Source organism: Lasiodiplodia theobromae (genome assembly GCF_012971845.1).
Source record: "Lasiodiplodia theobromae strain AM2As chromosome Unknown scaffold_16, whole genome shotgun sequence".
Taxonomy (NCBI): Eukaryota; Fungi; Ascomycota; class Dothideomycetes; order Botryosphaeriales; family Botryosphaeriaceae; genus Lasiodiplodia; species Lasiodiplodia theobromae.
The window spans coordinates 593,803-615,668 of NW_023336366.1; the positions used below are offsets into that span (position 1 = coordinate 593,803).

General features: G+C 53.8%; 4 protein-coding genes across 4 annotated transcripts; 2 read left to right on the forward strand and 2 right to left on the reverse strand.

Moving 5' to 3' along the window:
- Window positions 1-415: 415 nt before the first annotated feature.
- On the forward strand, window positions 416-3,954 carry LTHEOB_5838 (MFS glucose transporter; the record flags this gene model as incomplete). Its single annotated transcript, XM_035515027.1, has 5 exons — window positions 416-1,166; window positions 1,219-1,389; window positions 1,442-1,959; window positions 2,462-3,716; window positions 3,875-3,954. The coding sequence occupies 5 exons, from the start codon at window positions 416-418 to the stop codon at window positions 3,952-3,954; spliced, it is 2,775 nt and encodes a 924-aa protein (XP_035373530.1).
- A 5,245-nt stretch (window positions 3,955-9,199) lies between these two features.
- On the reverse strand, window positions 9,200-11,847 carry LTHEOB_5839 (uncharacterized protein; the record flags this gene model as incomplete). Its single annotated transcript, XM_035515028.1, has 3 exons — window positions 9,200-9,861; window positions 9,910-11,284; window positions 11,338-11,847. 3 exons carry the CDS (start codon window positions 11,845-11,847, stop codon window positions 9,200-9,202), a joined length of 2,547 nt encoding a protein of 848 aa, XP_035373531.1.
- A 677-nt stretch (window positions 11,848-12,524) lies between these two features.
- Window positions 12,525-14,779, reverse strand: LTHEOB_5840 (DNA helicase protein; the record flags this gene model as incomplete). Its single annotated transcript, XM_035515030.1, has 5 exons — window positions 12,525-12,612; window positions 12,658-12,718; window positions 12,790-14,210; window positions 14,263-14,295; window positions 14,346-14,779. The coding sequence occupies 5 exons, from the start codon at window positions 14,777-14,779 to the stop codon at window positions 12,525-12,527; spliced, it is 2,037 nt and encodes a 678-aa protein (XP_035373532.1).
- Window positions 14,780-15,134: 355 nt separating this feature from the next.
- Window positions 15,135-16,586, forward strand: LTHEOB_5841 (DNA base excision repair n-glycosylase 1 protein; the record flags this gene model as incomplete). Its single annotated transcript, XM_035515031.1, has 1 exon — window positions 15,135-16,586. The coding sequence occupies one exon, from the start codon at window positions 15,135-15,137 to the stop codon at window positions 16,584-16,586; it is 1,452 nt and encodes a 483-aa protein (XP_035373533.1).
- Window positions 16,587-21,866: the final 5,280 nt, after the last annotated feature.

The window sequence follows — 21,866 nt, forward strand, 5'->3', positions numbered from 1 at the left end:
GTCACTCGCCGCGCACTTGTCCGCGCCGGCCAGCGCACCCGCGCCTTCCACCAGCAACCGCCCTCAACCACGCCTGCCAGAACCAGTCCCTAACGCCTAGCTGCACCAACCGCCCGCCAGCCGACCGCGCGCTGCTGCACTGCCCCTCGCTGCCTGTGCCGCCGGTACGTCGCCTCCTTTTGCTTTTCCGCCCTGACTTCCGCTCTGGCCACGGGCGACTCCACCCCGAGCGCCTCCGTCCTGCGCTGCACGACAGCAGCATCTCTGTGTTTCAAGTGAACGACATCGCCGTGTGCTGCGACCCGCATGGTTGCGGCTTCCTGACTCCAGAATCCCATCTGACTCCATCAGGCCGCGTCTCCATCCCGCATCCTTCGGCTCGTGTTGACGGAAGCACTCCGATTCTGCCATCGCCATGGATCCCAGAGCCTGGGCTAAAGACCTGACCGGCTACTTTCTCTTCGTTCTCTTCACCGCCACGCTGGGCCCGCTGCTCTTTGGCTTCCATCTGGCCGAGCTCAACGCCCCCGAGGACGTCATCAGGTGCAAGAAGCCCGTCGATGCCTCCGCCGCCCCCAAGCTGCCCCAATGTATGCCCATGGACCCCGCACAATGGGGGCTCGTCAGCTCCATCTTCACTCTTGGCGGCCTTATCGGTGCTCTATCCGCCGGCCCCGTGGCGTCCAAGTACGGACGCCTAAGATGCATGCATCTCACTACCATCTTCTTCGTGATTGGTCCTGTGTTTGAAGCCCTTTCCCCCAGTTCTAGCGTCCTCGCGCTTGGCCGCTTTATTTCAGGCATAGGTGCAGGCGCTTCCGTCGTGGTAGTACCCATCTATATCTCGGAGATCGCGCCGCCCGCTGAGCGGGGTTTCTTTGGTGCTTTTACGCAGATCACGTGCAACTGTGGCATCCTTTTGACCCAACTTCTTGGATACTTCTTTAGTCATGATTCCATGTGGAGACTCATTCTTGCAGTTGGCGGTGTTGTTGGTATCGTTCAGGCTGTCGGTCTAGTTCTTGGTGTTGAAAGCCCGAAATGGCTGGCAGACCAAGGCCATCCATCTGCAGCCAAGAAGAATCTTCGCAAGATTAGGGGATCTGACGCCAACATCACCGAGGAGATCAGCGGATGGGGCGTCGACAACGTTGACCAGATGAGTGGTATGATAGTCCTATACTCCGCACCGCTAAGCCATTGCTGACCCGTTCGAAGACGAGGAGGAAACTCTGCTTCACAGTGATGATCGTGCGTCTCTTCATAGCGGCGCGTCCAAGGACAAGAATTCCAGAGAGAGCCTTAGCATGTTCCAAGTTCTCAGACACCCAGACACGAAGAAAGCTACCTTTGCAGTCATGGTCGTCATGGTCGCACAGCAATTCTCAGGTAGGCAACGCAGGTGACTGCATTTGGAGTGAGAATATTGACGATCCCCCAGGCATCAACACCATCATAATGTATGGTGTTTCTCTCCTTTCCACCCTCCTCTCCGCCAATAGTGCCCTCCTCAACCTTTTTGTCTCGGCTGTCAACATCGTTGTCACCACCGGTTGCGCCCCGCTCATCGAGCGCCTCGGCCGCAAAACCTGCCTCATCAGCTCCATCGCTGGTATGGGAACCTCGGCACTCCTTATCGGAATCTCCATCATTCGCGTTATCCCAATCCTTTCCGCCATTGCCGTCGTCACCTTCGTTGCCTCTTTCGCCCTGGGACTCGGCCCTGTCCCTTTCATCCTCGCGTCCGAACTTGTGGGCCCCGAGGCTGTTGGTGCCACTCAGAGCTGGGCGCTTGCTGCAAATTGGATCGCGACGTTCATCGTGGCACAGTTCTTCCCCATGCTGAAGGCTAAGATGGGTGGTTATGTGTTCTTCATTTTCACGGCGCTGGCGGTTGGCTTTGGTGCGTTCGTCGCTCTTGTGGTGCCCGAGACGAAGGGAAAGAAGGATGCGGATGAGGTTTGGGGGAGGCATCCTGCTAGGCGGGAAGATTAAGCGACAGACGGTCGCAGGCAATGTATTCTCATCTTGAGGTATCTCTTCAGAGATGTCACCGTTCTTGTCACTTCTAGCTACTGGTATAAATCTTTTTAGGTCGTTATGAACGGCATCGGACCTTCCATACTCCAGTTCAGACGCCAAGTCGTTGTTCTATCTGCTAAAAGTATCCGACGATGCAACGAAACACCTTGTTACCAGTCTCCCACGGGAACAACAAGCAATCAAGTTATTCCAACAGTTACTGCAGGCATGAAGGTATTTGATCGACATATCTAGTGTATAAAAATTCTAAATCAGTCTCGTAGGATCTGTTACCGACGCCACAGCCACGTCAGCAAACATGGGTAATAATTCCCGAATCTCACGTGGCGTATGAGCGGCCCGAAATATGCAAAGGTATGTAAATAACTCTACAGCTTATTTCAAAGGCTCGGACGCGTTTCACTACTCTTACTTTCAGGTTCCCTCGCCTTTGATGGACTACAAACCGCTCTGTTCGGATGGCAGCGACATTCGGGTGCTGCAGATCATCCCAGATACCAAACCCGCTCATGGCATGGTACACTGCCGACTCAAGCACATTCAGTTCAAGAAATCAACTTCCAAAGCAGGAGAGCCCAGAGCACGCCATGGTCAGTGGATTCCATCCGAGCAACCAGGGGTCATCGAGCTCGATCCCAAACGCACCGGGGCTGCTGCGACAGACAGTCTCTGGGACCCGAGCAAAGTTCCAGATGAACCAGCCACTGCGAGCTCAAAAATCGACTTGAACGCGGATGAGATCTGGCAGCGGGGTCCCGAACACGTCCTGGTCGAAGACGGAGACTTCGCCGCGCTGTCGTACGTGTGGGGCGACCCGTCCAAGACCAAAGACATCTCCGTCGACGGCAACATCGTGCAGGTTACGGAAAACCTCGAGGCGGCGCTGCGCCAGCTCCGCGGACGTTTGCCGTGGGTCCGAAAGCAGGAGAAGGACGACGACGACGACGAGGGGGGAGAAAAGGAGAGCATCGGCATATGGGTAGACGCGCTCTGCATCAACCAGAACGACCTCGCGGAGCGCTCGAGGGAGGTCGCGCGGATGCGCGACATCTACGCCTCGGCCTGGGAGGTCGTCACATGGCTGGGCCAGGCGTCTGCGGACAGCGACCTCGCCATGGTGGCCGTCGAGTGGCTCAGCAGCTGCGTGGAATCCGGGCGGGGCCTGGAAGGCTTCTACCGCGAGACGCGGACGGTGGACATGCGTCCGCTATTCATAAAATGGTCCAGGCAAATCAGTCCGATGCGCAAGCAGGCTTACAGGGCGCTGTACGATCTGTTTGCGAGACCGTACTGGCGGCGGCTGTGGATTCTTCAGGAGATCGCGCTGGCATCTCCCTCGTCGCCCGTCATTTGCGGCTCTAGGGGCGTTACGTGGCGGCATGTTTTTCGCGCGGCGGCGCTTATCCAGGCGGATGAGTGTAGATTGGGTTGGGATGTTTTGGAGGCTGCGGGCTCGAAGTTTGGAGGATTCGACTGGGACTTCACCGCGGATCGATTGCCATCAGGCCATACTGACACTTTGTCCTCTGAGAAGCTATGGAAACTGTTGTTGGAGATCGAAATTCTGCAGGGGATTCAGCATAGCAGCTCCCCGATCGAGACCCCAAATGTCCTGCGGACCCTCAGCTTGAGCCGGGATGCTCAGGCCACGAACGAGAAGGACAAAGTGTATGGTATTCTTGGATTGAGAAGCATCCTCGGCGCTTCCCAGATCACCCCGGATTACAATATGGCCACCACAGATATTTTTCGTCAATTCGCGCAGGCCATGTTCTCGAGTGGCCATCTGAGCGGTCTTCGTCTCCTTCACAGTCCGATCGGACAAGTGCAGGGTTCGCACGAGACGCTCTCGAAGATGATGCCAGCCAAATGGAAATCCGGATTGCTGGGGCCAAGCGCGGGGCACGTTGATCAAGGCTGCTCTCACGGGATGCCGTCTTGGGTTCCTTGCTGGGCGTGCCCAAGAACTCCGGTCATGAGGCTTCCAACACATTACCGCGCTTCCGGAGACATGACCAGCGAAGTGACATTCGACCCGAGCGGCACTCGCATGACTGTGCAAGGTGTTTTCTTGGATGAAGTTGCCAGCATGAGCGCTTTTCATTGCCATGAGGCGGACCAATCATATCCTCTGAGCCGTGCAAATATCGTCAGCGCGTATGGAGATGCCAGTTCGACGAGGGAAGCCTTCTGGAGGACCCTTGTTGCGAATTCCACGACTGATGGGGAGATCGCTCCCGACACTTACTCCTTGCTTTTGGATCCCCGGCTTTGGCGAGATGAGATTGCAGGCGTGAAGTCGCGGACCCTCGGTTTGGCAGACTTCATGCAGCGAAACCAAGATTTGGTGGTGTTTGATCAGACACTGCAAGATCTTGTTCGTCACCCACAACCTTCGGCGCCCGCTTCACCACATACTGTGTCTGGAAAGGGAAAATGGTCCTCCAGTAGGTCTCGACTATACAATCCCTCAAGGGAACAGAGAGATGCTGCATCTTTGGCCATGAATATTCTAGCCTGGCGCCGACTTGTCACAACCTGCAGAGGGTTTCTGGGGCTTGTCCCAGCGGCTACGAAACCGGAGGATAAAATATTCGTTATCATGGGGTGCAATTGTCCACTTGTATTACGATCGCAGGACAGCGGCTACAAAGTTGTGGGCGAATGTTACGTTCATGGCTTTATGGATGGGGAAATCATTCGAACCATCGAACAAGAACCGCAGACGCTCCAAATAATCAAGCTTCATTAGATAAATATCTTTTTCCCTGTATATTTGAGGGAATGCCCAATCATTGTATAGTACTGGTTATATAAAACTCGGTATCAGATAGGCTAAGCTTGAATATCTCACACGAATGATATCACTTCCAGCCTATACTGCACTTTGACTACACTCGTCCCGAGGATTGGTTATTCATAGATGCCACTTCTTTAAAATACCCCTTCTAAGGGGCCACAACCCTTGTCAATGCTTCTTACTGTAAAGACGGAAATTCATGTTGAGTAATGACCGATATGATGTGAATTCTTACGGTTGGAAATGAGAAAGCTGTGTGAAGATCCGGAGCCTTTCAAGAGATTCGCACCGGACAATTAATGCCGTCATTCTGTCTTTCACGGCGAAGTTGTATGACGTTGCTCCATTAAGATCTGTCCCTCGCCACTTGCGAAACCACGATTTTTATCCGCCTGATAAAGCGCGTGAAGATCGGGGCAAACGATGCAAAAAAAGTATATAAATACTACCCATGCGAGGAAAACCCCAAAAGGGACTGCGTCACTAATATCGCTGATTACCCCTTGCATGATAGCGAACCACTGGGTTATGGACATAGCCATCAAAATGGATAGTGAAAGCACTATAATGAAAGGCCTTCTGAGCAGAAGTGGAGCGTCATCGAGTCCTACCTCCTGAGATGATATAGAGGTTCTGCCGTTGTCATTTCCAGTTTCATTGGGTTCACTCTCTTGCGAGGCCGAGTTTTTAGGCCGAGTTTTTAGGCCGAGTTTTTAGGCCGAGTTTTGGCCCCTAAATTTGGTTTCTTAGTCCTTGACCTTTGGTGTATTTCAGCTTATAATCAAACAGTACATACCAGTGTAAGCCTCGATTCCAGTCAGGATAGGCAGAACCAAGAAGCAAAGGGGAATTAGCTGCCCAAATCCCCAATGATCCAGATCCGATGTGTCATCGATGGAGTATCTGGAGTCTTCCCATCTAAACGTGACCATACTGATGCCGTAAGACGCGCTGAAGCAGAGCCATAAAATTTCCCAGAAAAATGAGTTGACGAAACTGCGTGTTGCCAAAAAAAGCAATTTCTCTCCGGCAACCGGATTCCTCTCCTGTGTCTCTGGAAAGGCTGAATGTGTATGCCTGATCCTCTCATCGAAACCTTGAGACACAGACATTGGTAAAGTAAGCCCTCTTTTTCTTGCAACCGCAGTATATATCCAGCTACGAGTGGAGCTTCTATTCTGTGGTTTCGTGTATAGAAATACCAAGCGATTTGTATAAACAAAGACAAGCCAGGTGATAATAGTGATAGGGTACAAGAGGTCTACTGAATATAGGTGAAATTTCCTCGCCATGGGACATCCAAAATAGAACTCATATGGAGCGTCGATCAAGTTCGCGGAATATACTAGAACCTGAGAACATACCAAAAGCAATGCAAATCCTACCATTAGTATGGCGCGGATGTTGCGCATGGTCTTGTTTTCATCGAAATATCTTGGCAAAACGGTTATTGTGGCGAGATGTGTAGTTGAGGAAAACCAGGCCTGATCGGACGCCATGTAGAAATCGTAGACCGAAATGGAACATCGATTGACGAAAGTCACAGTAAGAAGGGCGATACCCGTGATCAGTTGCTGATCACTTAAAGCTAGTATGAACTGCTCGATACTTGCAGACCATATCTCTTGGAATTTTCGACGTTCTTCTGGACTCCGTTGGCCTGATTTAACACCGCAGAACTTATTGAACTTCTAAGAATCCGTTGAGACCTCTTTAAAGCGAAGATAAGGTACCTCAATATTGTTACAAACAAGCTTTGAGCACCTGAGATGAGTAATTCATCAGCGTAGTTCATCCGGTCATCTGGGATTGGAAGGCATCTGCTGAAGTATGCGATGATGACAGACGCGATTGTCAATAAGCTGGTTGCTAGGAAGGATGCGAACACCTTCCCAGATTGACAAATTAGCCATGGTAATGATCACAGGGTGAAGGTGTTTTCTTACTCCAATGCCGGATATGTCGGGATCTAATGGACCGTCGAACTTTCTGCACTGTTGAGTGATCCCGCAGTAAGTGTAGGTAGTGTTGTCATCAAGGGATTCCATCATGGTTATCGGTTATTAGACTGAAAAGAGACCGACAGGAGGTGTTGGTGGCACAAAGCTTAGTGTTGAGCTGGGTGGAGAGTAGCAATGCCAGGAAAGATTATCGGCCTTGCGCTCTACTCACTCGTTCTATATTATCGCCCTGCAATCTAGAACCGGCGTTCGAACACAAAGCTCTATGCATGTATGTGCAAATGCAGAAGCCGTGCTGCATATGTTTCCAGTTCAGATCTCTATCGCGTTTAGATCGTGATCACTAAGCCGACGCCACTACGCCAGATGAAAGAGCGCAAGCTCCGCTGCGTTCTTATTGGAGATAGATTCAGCCACGCGTCACTTTCAGGACTTGTGTATCCAGCCCAACTGACACAATCTAAAATTAACACAGTCGCGACTCGTCCCGCGCAGAGCCGTAAGCGGATATATTTTTCAGCTTCGGTTTCGAGCTGAAACATATTGTTGAACAGTGTAAATGAATTGAATTGAACACTGCTGATTCTCATGATACAGCAGTAAAACTACCGGTTTATATACACCAATTGATTTAAATGATGCCACAAAGTATCATGAATGAATGACGTTATTGTGGTGAGATAAAAAAAGATATAATCCTTGGTGTTGAGAAAAGCATAAAACACGGCAAATACACACGGCAATGAACATGAGTAATGATAAGGTCTGACACATGTGTAACATATGACGGACGATTCGTAACACTGAAGTAAGGGGAGTTACGAGATACCTTCCAGATCAGTTTGTTCGAGTGACGTTGAGCGTGTGTATGTTCTGGAGTTATACAAAACTGTCTGGGTGGAAATCTTAACCGTGCATACAAGCAGAGCGCAATTTACTTTCCAAATTGGGAGATACACAATAGTTTGTAGACTACTATGTGGTCAGATAAATTTGGGGAATCAGATAGAACAAGCTCGAATATCTGATATATATGATATCACCTGCTCCGATCCTAGAAATGGTAGAGTCGAAGGGTTCTTTAGGTAGCCTAGCATTGCTAAGTAACCGCAGTAAGTGTACACAGTAGTACCATGGAGGGAATACAGGTCAAGGATCAGTCGTCTAACAAGAAGAAATACATTTGAAAAGGTGGTGATGTCACGCCGGCTGCGGAGCCCAGTGGGAACTATTGTTTTTTGGACCAAGCGCTGCCAGCTCGCCTTTTACTATCTGAATGTCATTTGAAAATACTACTTGGATACAAAACTGACACATGCACTATGCAACTATGTGCATGAGTAGGACTTGTGCTACATCACTTCGCAAACCAATGGGACTGATATTCCATCCCATTTGCGCTTACGAAGCGACGCTGAAGAATACCGAGCTTTGATGAGATGAGAAAGGTTCAAAAAAATTGGATAATCTCGACTGATCTAACCAATACTGCGCTTTGACTGGGCTCATCCCAAGCCATATTACTCCATCTGGTCCTATGCATACAACCTTATTGTATCCACAACGATCAAACAAGAATGCGCCTCCCCCGCGGAACCCCGCAAGCACATACGTGTAAGCCGATATGCTTCACCAACTCCTCAGAGATGCAGATCGCCACAACGTCGGGATGGTGGCAACGTCGTATTCTTATTTTTGGCCGGCGGTTGCATTGACCGTGCAGCTGAATCGCTGATACGATCACGCAACGGCCTAAATAAGGTCACATGCAAAGCCCGACCCTCAAGGCTGAATCAGTAGCGGGCCCCATGTAACTGGACATCACACACATGCCGACGTCACTTTAGGAGTACCGAAAAAGTTCATCTTCGAAATCCGTGTCCATTTCCCTCTATGTACCAGAGAAACCCTCCCTCCGACCCACTTCTATAATAAGATTTAATAGATAGACAATAGAGACAAGAAGATCGGAAGTTCGCTGAAAACGCAAGATTGATAGCACAGAAACGCTAGGGTATCTTACTTTCACACGGGCTCGAAAAAAATTCGAGAAGCCAAGACTTGCTGGCTCGCGTGTGCGCAACTCACGCGACGAAAGGCGGAGCAAACATTCAATCAAGAAATGGGAACAAAGGAAAAGGAGAAAAGAGACTGGAGGTGTTCCTCAGTCCGTAAAAAAAAGTCATTAATCAGTAGTATCCGGAAGAAAAAGGAAAGAGAAAGAGAAAGAAAAGGTAAAGAAGGAAACTCGTTTTTCCCAGCCGTAGCTGTGGATTCAACGCCTTGAACGCCCCTTTTGTTGTTAGTGGACATATATCCCATATCCCATGAGTGGTATGTAAGTTGTTCTATTTTTGGTTTGTTGGGGGGGCTGGTCTTTCCAGCAGCCCCCCTCTCAAATCATCTTCCCAATGCTGATCTTGCGCACAGGAAGCGGGCCTCCCATGGCGACGCCGACGCCCCTGAAGACCTCCTCGCCATCCCGCGGCGGTGGGCTCTCGGGCTCCTCGAGCGGCGTCTGGTACTCGTCGATACCGGCCTTCGCGTCCGGCGAAGCCATAACCTCCGTGTCGTCGTCTTCCGGCGGATACCCGTACTCGTAGACGCTGCTGCTGCGGTCCACGACGGGCCCTCCGTAGCGCAAGAAGTTCTGGCGCTGGGAGGAGGCCGGGCTACCCCTGCCGCTGCCCTGAGGAGCGGCAGCCGTGTTGGCGGAGCCACTGTTGCGCTTGCTGGCACGACCGCTGTCCGGCAGGTCGAGCTCTTCGGAATCGAAGCTGAAATGACTCTTGCGCTGCTTGGAAGCCTCTTCTTCGTAGTTCAGCTGGGAAACGCGAGGGTGTACGGCGGAAAGATGCTCGGTAGATGAGGTGGTGGTTGTTCCGAGAAGGATACTGACGTCGGGCGAGGGTGTTGGATAGGCATTTTGGGTGCCGGGATAGGCAGCATAGTTGTAAATATTGGAGGTCACATGTGATTTCTCCAAAGTAGGGCAACAATTGTTGGCGTAGGAATTAGGTCCGCTGTTTTGGAGCACGCCGCTGCTGTTGTACCCTTCTGGGTGGCTTCGTGGATACTGCCGCTCAACACGTAAACGCAACTCACCCATCTCACGACGCAGCTCATCAATCTGCGATTCGAGGTCCTTGCGCGCAGCGCGTTCGTGATAGAGAAGGGAGTAAAGAGCTGACATTTGGTCAGGAGCGTACGAGTGTTGCTCGGTGTAGGAGTGTGAGGATGGTGGAGGAATACCGGCAGTCGCTACAACTGTCGGCGCACTGCTCATGGTGGTTATACTCGGAGAGCTCATGAGGTTGGGAAGAGACGTCTTGGGGGATGGGTAGCGTTGGTGAGGGAAGCTCTGAGAGGATTGGGTAGGTGTGTAGAATGCTTGGCCGGACTGGGCTGATGCTCCAGCTTGCGACTGAGTAAAGTGCGAATCATGAGGGGAAGAAGTCAAAGAGACTGGAGAAGGCACTTGCTGCTGGTCGGTGAAAGGAATGGACGGGCGTTTGGGGTATCTTGGGGAGTCTTCTGAAGATGTGCTCAAATGCCTGGAGTGACCTCGCCCGGGAGGCGCATTCTCCAGGATGATAGTCTGTCGATTCTGGCGACCCTGCATGCGGCGCAACGATTCGTCGAAGTACCGCATGTTGCTTTCCAGGCGTTCCATACGCTCATCGAGCAGGACGAACTGCGATTCAGCTGTGGAATCAAACTGTTGTTTGAGTGCTGGGGAATCCTTGAGTGCAGGGGAATCATGGCCAGTGCGCAGAGGGCCAAAATCAAAGGCGTGCACTTCATGCTCATCCAGAGGGGGTGGGCTGGTACGCATCACAGTATCGCGACTGCTAGCCCGCGATGCGCCCTCGCCTGGAGTCTCAAACGGAGTCTCATACACCTCATCTTGCATGATCACATCCTCTTCCTCTTCGGTAGTGGGCACGTGGGAAGTCTGTGGTCGGCTCCCTGGGGTCTTGCTTTGGCGGAAGCTGCTGACAATACTGTTGCGAATCGACGGGTCTCGCTCATGCATTCTTCTCAAATCTTCCAAGGCGCCAGCGCTGCGTGACCTGCGGTTGGACCTTTTTCCTGGCCCTTGCGAGCTGAAGCTTTGGCGATGTTCGGGACCGGAAACAGCAATGCCGATCTCATCCTTAATACTGCGCTGATCCTCATGCTTGCTCGCGGACTCGCTCCAGATTGCGGAGAGGGTGGAGGCGTCGGTGGAATTAAAGACGACGCTAGGTAGCGTGGCTCTCCGTCGGTGCACCGGGGGCGTGCGGTTGAATGCGATGTAACCCAGCGCACCGCTTTCTTCCTGCGGCGCGTTGACGTTCATAGGGAAAGGAAGTTGGTTCGGCGTCCCGCGGCCGAGATTCTCAGTAAATGAAGGTAATTCGTCAGAATTCGAGGTTCCAACGCGCGGCTCTGCGACGAAAGTGCGCGGCGTCGGCGAAACGCGCCTGACCTGCGGTTCCTGAAGGCGGTCAGCATTACACGGGGAGGCAACGGCACGAATCGTAGATTTACGCTGTGGTGATAGGCATGCCTCGGCGGAGAGGCGGTGCGGCTTCTCTCGCGCTCAACGCGCCTCTTGCTGCCGAAGATCTTTTTGAAAGCAGCGCTCAACGAGCCACGCTTCTGACGCTTGCTGGGACGGCTGAGAGTGGTGGTGGGCGTGGCAGCAGAGGCACCGCTGATGGAGATGCTGGACTGCATAATAGTCTCCTGGACGTCGGTCGAAGTGCGTTTGTGGCTCGGAAAGACGCTGGAGAGGCCGACCCGGTGGCCAACGTCCAGGCTGGCCTTGCGCAGCAGACGGCGGCGGGTCGACGAGTTGGCGTCGCGCAGGTCCAGCGTATGCGAGTCGGTGAAGCGCTTAGGCGACAGGGGCTTGTCTTCGTCTTCGTCGACGGCGTCCACGGGCGGCAGGTCGGCGGGCGAAGGGCCGGTGATTCTCAGGTTCCCGCGGCGGATCGCTTCAGCTTTCCAGCTGGGGCGGTCGGAGGCAGAGGACGGCTGGTCCTGTGCTGGAAGCATGGCGGGCGGGGACAGCGCTCAATGGCGGGTGGCGGCAGGGCGCAATCTCGTCATGCAGTAATTGCGTGCAGGTCAAAACGCATCTCGCGGTAACACTGAGAGGAAGAATCGAAGGCAAACGAGCGGCGCCAGCACACTGACAAGAGGGCAAAGTGAGGGCGCGGGACAGTGCCTGAATGGCGCAAGAGTCTTATGTATCATTGTGGCAGGGGCAGGGCCTGACACGGTGCGTACGCCTGCCGGGCCGCTCCACGCGTGGAGATGGGAGGCACCGAGCCAGTGGCATGGGCTCGAGCGGTCGGGGGCCGTGTGCGAAGTGCCGTCGATTCAGGCAAGAGGGGCAGTACCGTTTCAGGGCGGGAGAGAGACCGGATTGTGCATAGCTGTATGCAGAACATCCACGCCGGCGGCGCGGGCGGGCAGGGGCCTTCTGTTTGTGGACGCCGCGCTGATCGCCAACGGCCGACCTGCCAGGCACCCCCCGCTGCCGCCCATCAAACGCTGCTGGCTGCCAGCGCGCCACGTCAAAATGCGGCCTGCCGCTCCAGAACCGCTATCAGTTTTGCGCAAGCACCAATCCCATCCCGCTGCCCTGAAATTAGCAGCGGGGGCGCTGCAGCCATCGCACACTGGCGCGCCCCAACACGGCCGTGGCCCACCTCCCGCCCGGGCCTCGCTCATCCGTACAGCTCCGCGGCATCCGGGTATCGCAAGTCCGCCTGCTCCTGCAGAAAGTCCATCCAGCGCTTGAGGAACTTGCTGCCCCTGCGCCCGTCAGTCTCGGCCTGTGCATGCAAGGAGCCCGCTTACCGTCCGACCGTCTCCGAGTCTCCGATCACGCAGAGGTGCCGCTTCGGGCGAGTCATGGCCACTGCGAGGTGTCAGTGCAACTGTTTCAGCTTGCCACGATCGTCATCTTCTGGAACGCGACGCGAGCCTTACCATTGAGCCGCCTCTTCTCGCCCAGGAAGCCCACCTCGTGCTCCGCGTTGCTGCGCACCAGGCTGACCACCACCGCCTCCTTCTCGCGGCCCTGGAACCCGTCCACGCTGCCCAGCTCGAGCCCCGGGTACTGCTCCTTGAGCAGTTGAGACAGCACTGCCAGCTGTGCATTGTACGGTGTCACGATCGCAATGTCCTCTGGTCTCACGCCTGCCTCGACCAGCCGCCCGACGTGCAACCGGACCAGCGCAGCCTCCATCTCGTTGCTCTTGCTGTCGCCCAATAGCGACGCCTTCTTGCCCGAGCCCTCGTCCTCGCTGCGTTCTGGAAAGTCGCCACCCTGCGTGTCCCAGAACACCACGGGCTCCTTGGTGTCCTCGGTCTCCTGAACCTCATATTCCAGATCGGCCAGGAGGCGCGCTTTGACTGAGTCCGCAGCAATGAGCTTGGACTCGTAGAGCTCTTGTGACGGAAAGGCCATGATCTTCTCGTGCATCCGGTACTGCGTCGTGAGCATGCGTTTTATCGATGGCCCGTGCAGCGCGAGCAGCCGGTCAAAGAGCGTCTGCTCCAACGTAAGACCTTTCTCGCTTGTCTTGGCCTCCTTTTGCGCTTTGCTATTCAACGACTTGATCGTCGGGGGTAACTGCAGGTGATCGCCAGCCAAAACTACCTTCTTGGCCGACAGCAGAGGCACCCAGCACTGCGCCTCGAGTGCCTGACTAGCCTCGTCGATGATCACCACGTCGAACTGCTGGTCTTTGAGGTGGAAGCCCCCCGCACCATGCAATGTCGCGAGGACCACCTTGCTGCCCCTTACCAGCTGGTCCACGCACCTGCGCTCGCGCTCGCGGAACTCTTTGCGCAGCTCTCTCATCTCGCCATAGATGGCTTTGCGCTCGCGTCCATTTCGCGTCTTTCTTATACTCGCCTGCTTCGCATCCATCTCCTTTCTGATGTCCTGCACGATGGCCGCAGCATCCGACGTCCTCGTGAGGACGTCCAAGGAGTGGTTAATCACCGACGGCAGCAGGCGCGCGGGATGTCCCAGCCGAATGATGGGGACCTTGTGCGGAGCCAGTCTCTCCACAATGTTGTCGACGGAAATGTTAGACGGGCCGCATACAAGGAGGCGCAGGTCCTGTTTAAGGAGCTGAAGGATCAGTTCGATCAATGTATGAGTCTTACCGGTGCCTGGCGGGCCGTGGATCAGTGCGACCTCCCTAGAAGCCATGGCAAATCGGATGGCGTCCTTCTGCGACTCATTGAGGGTCGGGTCGATCCATTGGAGCTTGTCGAGGCCAACTTCCGAGAAGTCCTTCGGCAAAGGCGAAAGCGACGATAGGCCGAAGAGGGCGCGGATGAAGGGCGTATATTCCGAGTCCGTGAACTTCTGCAACCGGGTCATGGTCTGTGTCATCCTTCGCACTGTCAGAATAGAAGCCGCTCTTATCACAGCCGCACAAGACACACCTCTTGTACGTGACATCATTGGCAAGCTTGACTCTAATGTACAATCAGCACAATTCTCTGCCCATAGCTTTCGTACGACGCACAGCCATAGCTTCCCCTGCGGCACGTCGGCGTCCTCCTTATCCAGGGCCACGGCGACCGTCGTGGCCGTCGCCTTCAGCACAACGCCATCGACGCCGCTCTTCTTCAGGTCGCTCTTCTCCTTCTTCTTCGCGCTGCCGGCGGGCTGCTCCTGCACACCCACGATGTCTCCAGTGCGGATCCCGTGTTCCGGCAGCTCGGCGCCGGCGCCCTTTACCGCAGGGTCCAGCTCGAGCTCGACCACCGTCTTGCCGCCCAGCCCCGTGCGCTGTGAGGAGATATGCAGGTTGAGGATCGCAAGGCCCGCCCGCTGGAGCGTCTGGGGCGGGTGCGCGGACAGCAGCAGGGCCGTCTCTTGCAGCTCGGCCTGCAGCTCGGCGTCGAGCAGGGACAGCTGGGCGGCTGCGAAAGTGGGAATATCGGTTTGCGGCGGCATATTTTCGTGCTTTCCTGGCAGCGGGAGGCGTGTGCGCTGACTCTGCGGAAAGCTTCTCGAAGCCAACGTTGACCGGTGGTGCAGGGTGGACGCGGGGTTCGGTGGGATGGATGGACGCAGCCGGGCGGGAGGGATGCGCTGCGCGCGGTCACCTGCTTACGCGATGGCAGCGGCGCGCTCATTGCGTATACCGACAAGGGCCCTGCCGTGCCCCTGGACCTTACTAGTGGCCGAGCGGGCGGGAACCGACCTGTCAACAGCGACGCAATTACAAACCCCATCCACGCGAGCTCCGCACATCCCACCACGACGAAGTCCGCCACCTTCCCCCCCAATTGACGGCCGCTAGAGAAAAATGCGCACCTCCCGTATCGCCCGCGAGACTGCCGCCGTCATGCGCGCATTGTCTTCGTCTTCATCACGGAAATTTCCAGCTCGACCCGACGTCGCTCAAACGCGGACGGTTTCAGGCTCCGCCGCCCTGACCTCCGCGCCCGAAGAACAGGAACAGGAACAGGAGCAGCAGTACCGGAAGAGCAGCAGCTCCCCACCGCCGATCACACCAGCACCAGCGGAGAACCACGTCCCTGGCGCCGCCGACGAACGCGGCTCTTCCTCATCCGACCTCTCCTCCGTGCCCTCCGACGGCGATTCTACAGACCCATCTCGGAGCCAAAAATCGTCGGCAAAACCCACGGAGACGCCGTCCTTAGCATCAATGACGCGCAAGCGCAAACGGAGCGGCACAGCCGCTTCTGAAACCAAGACGCCGACGCTACTCACCGTAACTGCCGCCGAGTCAACCTCGTCGCACTTAATCAATCGTCATGATGCGCCGGATGCAACCGTCACCACCAGCGCAAAGGCCAAAAAGGCGCGCCGCGCTCCGGCGAAGAAGGCAGTCGCCGCGGATGGCTCCGTCAAGGTCGAGCCGCCGCCCAATTGGGAAGAGATGTACCGCCTGACGGCCGACATGCGCTCCCGTGTGGTAGCGCCCGTCGATACGATGGGTTGCGAGAGTCTGGCCGACAAGAAGGATTCGCCTCTCGATCAGCGGTTGCAGACCCTGGTTGCGTTGATGCTGTCATCGCAGACCAAAGACACCGTCACCTCTGTCGCCATGAAGAATTTGCAGGACAACCTGCCTGGCGGGTTCAATCTGCGCGCGCTACTGGAGGTCGAGCCGGCGCGGCTGAATTCCTTGATAGAAAAGGTTGGCTTCCACAACAACAAGACCAAGTACATCAAGCAGACGGCCGAGATCTTGCGCGACAAGTTCAACGGAGACATCCCCGACACGATCGAGGGGCTTGTATCTTTGCCCGGCGTTGGCCCCAAGATGGCTTATCTGTGCATGAGCGCGGCTTGGGGCCGCGACGAGGGCATCGGCGTCGATGTTCACGTCCATCGGATCACCAATCTGTGGGGGTGGCACAAGACGCGTAACCCTGAGGAGACGAGGGCGGCTCTCGAGGCCTGGCTGCCGAGAGACAAGTGGCATGCGATCAATCATCTCCTGGTCGGCTTTGGTCAAACTATTTGTCTGCCTGTAGGCAGGAAGTGCGGGGAGTGCACGCTTGCCGAAAAGGGACTCTGCCCCGGCGCCGTTGTTGCGAAGAAGCAGACAACGGTGAAGAAAAACAGAGCCGTTGTCAAAGTTGAAATAGACGGCGAGACAGTAAAGCAAGAAGTGGCGACAGACATCAAGGTAGAACAGAACGTCAAAGCTGAAGACGTGCCCGTGACCAATGTCATGGATATTGAAGACATTGGCGCGCCGAGAAGAACTAGATCGTCTAGAAGGTGATGATGGAAGTACATGGGGAGTTGGGGAGCCTTACCCGGGTAGTCTGTGCAAGCTATAAATACTCACATATCCGGATTGGTTTCTCCGACTCCCCACGTCTGATGTTTCCCTTCCGCTTCCACTTTGGGCGTCGGCGAATCCACTAAAGCCGTACCAAGCTGCAGCAGTAACAGGGAACATGATTACATTGAATTGCAGGGGGTCCGTCTCACACCGCTTGAACACGATGCTACTGATTGATGCTCCAAGTGGGAAACAAGTTGAACGTAAGGGTAAGTGAGCATGACGCATCCGTTTGAGCATGTCAGGGCGTCAAAGATGTGGCAGGCCAGGCAAGTTCCACGTTACAACTCGGCAGCTCTGCATTGTAATGCTTTGAAAGCCACTCGGGAATGCATAGGTTCGGTATCATGCTGCCGCTGTAAGTACCTCGCGTCGCCGTCTGCTTCAAAATTTGCCGCCGGACGCTCAATTCGTCCACGACTCTCCTTACGCGACAGATGCCGGCTCGGCGCATAAAATTCCACGACAAGATGGATCGCTACGTGTTGCCAGCCTAGAGGAGCATTTTGCTTCGCGGGGGCCAGTGCACACAGCTGCCGTTCGCGAATCGATTGCGCGGGAGTGGCGCCGTGTTTCACCTGTCGAGCCTACGCCCGGGGCGCGGTGAGCGATTAAGGTTGCGCCCGCTATTACTACCATCTACTTCGTAAGATTTCCTCTAGCTCTCCACTATTGTCTTCTTGCTTTCCGAATATTTCCGAATATAGCCATGGTTCACTGTTGATCCGGTTATACCTTGATGTCTTATTGGTATGCCATGCTTTCTGACGCTAACATGGCGGTGTCTTGCTGGCCTGCATGTCTTGCAATCAGATAAATTATTCAGCAACGGTGATGTGGCAGGAATGGACGTGGAAGTAGGAAAGGCGGGTTGTCACGAGGTTTGGTCAGCATCTTCTATGAATACTTTGCCATTATTTTTTCGTCCTTAGCTCTCGCTTTCTGAAGCGTCATACTAACCTTTCGGAGACCGCTTGTTGCTCCTTCATACGCACGAAAAGAATTTCACAAGAGCTGGGAGAACGAAAGGGGGAGCTGAAGGTACAGATCCAGGGGAATGTACAACCTGCAGCGATGATGCTGTGCGAGGTCAGGCTCGGGTCATCTTGAATGGCTGCGTCATCGACAGCAGTGGGAATTGATCCCGTGCACCAACCCCGTGCTGGAGAACACAACGCTCATGCGTGCCTGGCGAGCTTACTGAATAGGGCAATCCGTGTGTTCACGACACCTATCCAACACTGTCAAAGATGGCCCATTTGCTTCTTGGCTGACCGTCCACTGCTCACTCGGGCACTTTCTTGGTTCATGAGCCTCGTCTTGGTTTACTTATGCTTGTTTCTCTTGCAGATTGTCGGTGAGGAGAAGTTGCCAATGCTGTTTAGTGCATCATCTTAGGCCCAACTCTAATTGAGCTTACCGCTACTTCACGCCGCGCTTCTATCTTCCATAGCCGTTTCCCCGACGCTCTTTATCGTAGCACGCTATACCTGCACAACCATAATGTTACCCATTTGACGGAAACGAATCCGTGCTTTGCTTTTGACCATGTGCATCATGAACTTTTCTTTTGCTCATGACGCCATGCTGGGTTTGAGTTCAATCTTAACGGTTGGATCCATCGGCTGTCGGGTGCACTTAAAGTGCAGCAGCTCTTATTATAATACGTCTAAATCCTAGATAGTTCTAGGGAAGTCCGCCGCCCAAAGAGTCCATTTCACACGAGCTTTCTCTTGAATCCCTCATTCTTTCCTCCGTCCACACTTAGCCACCATTATCTCTACTCAAGCGTACACCCTCCGCCCCTCCCACAGCAATTCTAAAAATCAAATAAAGCGTCTCAGGGCATCCTCCACACCCTAAACCACCTCCCACTCAAGCATGCTGTCGTCTCCAGCCGCCGCATCTTCCACATCGACGCGCTCCGCCACACTACAGTCCCATCATCCGCACCGTGCCCACCGAGGTCGCCATCGGCGCTGACTGTTGCCGTCTTTCAGGGGGATCCACAGCGTGTAGAGCAGGCTCGCAAAGGCCGCGCGGTACGAGAAAGCTGGCCAACTTCCCCCCGCCCAAACGTGTTTACCGCGCACGATCCCGCCGGCCGCCAGCTATTCGCGCGCGCGTTTGGGAAGGGTGTGGTAAGGGGGAGGTGCGCGGTTGCGATGGGGAGGGTGAGGGAGGAAGCGGCGGCGGAGGCGGCCGGGCGGACGGTGAATTTAGTGAAGTGGTGGACGTGCATGGCGACGGAATTTATTGGCTCGCTGGAGTTTGGGGAGAGCTTTGGCCTGCTGGAGCTTGGGAGGGAGGGGCGGAGTATATTCGTGTGCTAGAGGCGGCGCAGATCTACCGTGGGTGAGGGTTGTGGGCGCCCAGCTACCGTTCAGGGCGCTTCGAGACTCAACTACTCCCTCCTGACAAGTCCAGCGCTGCAGAGGGCCTAGAAGAGGAGGTGGCGGCGCTGCAGGAAGGCTTCTCCGACGCAGACCTTGAGCAGCTCCCCTTACTCAACGCCATTGTCAACGAGACCCTGAGCCTCTCCTGCGCCGTACCCAGAAGCCTTCCGCGCGTTGTGCCGCCTGGCGGCGTCATCCCCGAGGTCACGACAGTGAGCACGCAGGCGTATACGCTACATCGAGATGATAAGTCGTGGGGTTGTTCCGAGAAGTGAGTCCAACCCTACCACTTTTCCTTCGTGTTGAGACGACACTCGGTTTATAGGAATTCGTGCTCTGAGTTGCTGACACGCAAAGATAGATTCCTGAAGTTCTGCACTTGTCCAGGCGCAGCTCACACCGGTTTTAGATTGGACCTTCAGCTTTTCGGAATATATCTCAGTCAATCTCTCTCCAGGGGGCGTCGGTTTTAAAGTAACAGCTGGAACAACAGGGCACGGAAGAATTCGAAAGGCCTGTATGTAGTTGATCTCCCACCAAGGCGGAAGAAAAACAGAGCGTGTGAGATATCATTTTCGGATGAACTCTGTTCAAGAGCATTGACAAGATATTTCATCATGATCGATTTTCCAGATCCAGGTCTTCTTGTGATCCAAAAGATACCACCTTTGGAAGACCAAGTCCTGTAATGATCGTTTTCCAGTATCCATGAGCAGGTGTTGGGGAAGGCACTGTCAGTGTAGTTACCTCTAGTATTCATGCCGAAAAACCAAAGCAAATTAAGGATTTCTAATGCTTTTATTAAGTCAATATTACATACGTGATATTTTAGAAATGCCACAAACCAATTTACTCTAGAGTCCACTCTTATCTTCCTAAGAAAAGACCTAACAAGATCAAATCAATCAATTCCATCATTGATTATTTCAGGGAAGAAATATGGGCCGAACCTGTCGTCTTCTGTGCGTTCACCAACCACTCAATTCGTTGGTATCCTCTTTCAAGTCTTCCGCCGAACTTTGTTATGTCCTGGAGATTGTTCTCAGAATTCCAACACTACTATTGTTGCGAGTCTGATTGGTAACCCACCTACCGTATATTTTGCCGTGAGAGAATGATTATGAAACCCTGGAATAAAGGCGTACTGTGGTGAGACGGCCTACAACGTTTCAATACCTGCAGGCAATAGGGCATTGGGTAGGATTAAGCTCACCCTGCCTGCGGCCCATTGAAGGGGAGATATTTCGTAGAAACAGGCTATCCGTATCCCATTGTCACAGCTCAGCCAAAACGAAAACAATTCATTGATTTCTCGGAGACCTTCGAGCTCCTCAGGAAGCGGATCTCTTCCCTTGCCAGCTAGACTTAATATACCGACAATCGCCTTTACGGAACTCGTGATGCCGAGGTTGAATTGTGGCGTTCCCAGGAAAGCTATCGCAGATATGAAGTCATTCAGCTGCTTCTCATACCGGCCAGTGGCGGTATCCGAGATTGCGATTGCTCTTCCAAGCATCAGACCTCCCAGGCTATGCACGAACCTACGACCTTCCTGGTTTTCTGTGTATTAGGTGAACAAAGCACTGCAAATTGCAAATCCATACCAGAGCACACTTAGACTATTATCACCAGCCCTCATCACACAAATACCTCGGTTTAGAGCTCTTTCAGGATTTTCAATGTCTTTTAGAGTCATGCAGGAGCCGTGAAAACTGTAACCAAAGGTTATGACCCGGGCAGGTGAAGCATTTGCCCTCAGAAGAAAATCGGTTGGCCAATATGCGCCATTGCTGTGTCGCCATACGTTAATAGAATTTCTAATGAATCCGTGAATAAATATGATGTCAACCACAAAATTTCCTGCATCATAAAGGGCCCGAACTCGGAACCGGTTTCAAAATGGCTGGTGTATTGTTTAGGTTTACGTGCAGATATGTGCAAGTTTTATTCGTGTCGGAGGTGCTGAGTTGTAGCCGTTCGCTCTCTGGAATGCTTCATCGCGTGCTTCTGTGCGTACAAGAACCTGTGACGACGTCAGATGTTTGCTTTAATCAGGCGAGCCTGGGTTGTATTGGGTTGACGTCAGCACAGCTGTGAACAGACACCTTCTCTGGCGTCTGGACTTGTCGTCAATGCCAAGGTCAGTGCCGTCAGGCCATGCCCTGGCTCCTCATGTCTCCCAATTTGGAAAAAGCGGGCTCGGTGGATTCCGCAACTTGCGGCCGTTTGTTTTCTGAAAGTTTCATGATCGGACGGTGTGCACTGGGCGGGTCTACTATGGCATTTCCGAGAGATATGGGACCATCTGGAAGGTCTTGCAGCTTTGGGGCAATCAAATAAGTTCTCAGGGAACTCATTTTGGAGGCGGAGCCGAAGACGGTATGACCGACCAATTTGCTGCGAAGATACGAGTGGATGAGGCTATAGGAGGAGATCTTGATTTGGGACAGGACAATGTTCTTAATAAGCGACTGAACGCTGGCATATTCTCTAAGTGGGGCTGCCAAGTTCATTGAGTTCTACTGATTTTTAGCTCTTATTGGCACTTCAAGCGGGCGACACAGGGCTCACGTCCGAATCAGTCGTAGCTATGTAGTTACTTTCAATCCTGTTATGGGAGGCTGTACCGGCTCAAGTGTACACAAAGGGTTGCTTCTGAATAGGAATTGAAATAAACATATATAAGTAGAAGAGAATTAGTAGATTTCCCTGTCTGGGTGGTCCGGATGAAGGGCAGAAGAGGGAATCAAGTTTCAGACATTTGGTGAAATTGGTATCGACACTTTAAGTTCGGCAATACCACTACAAGTAGGCATCATAT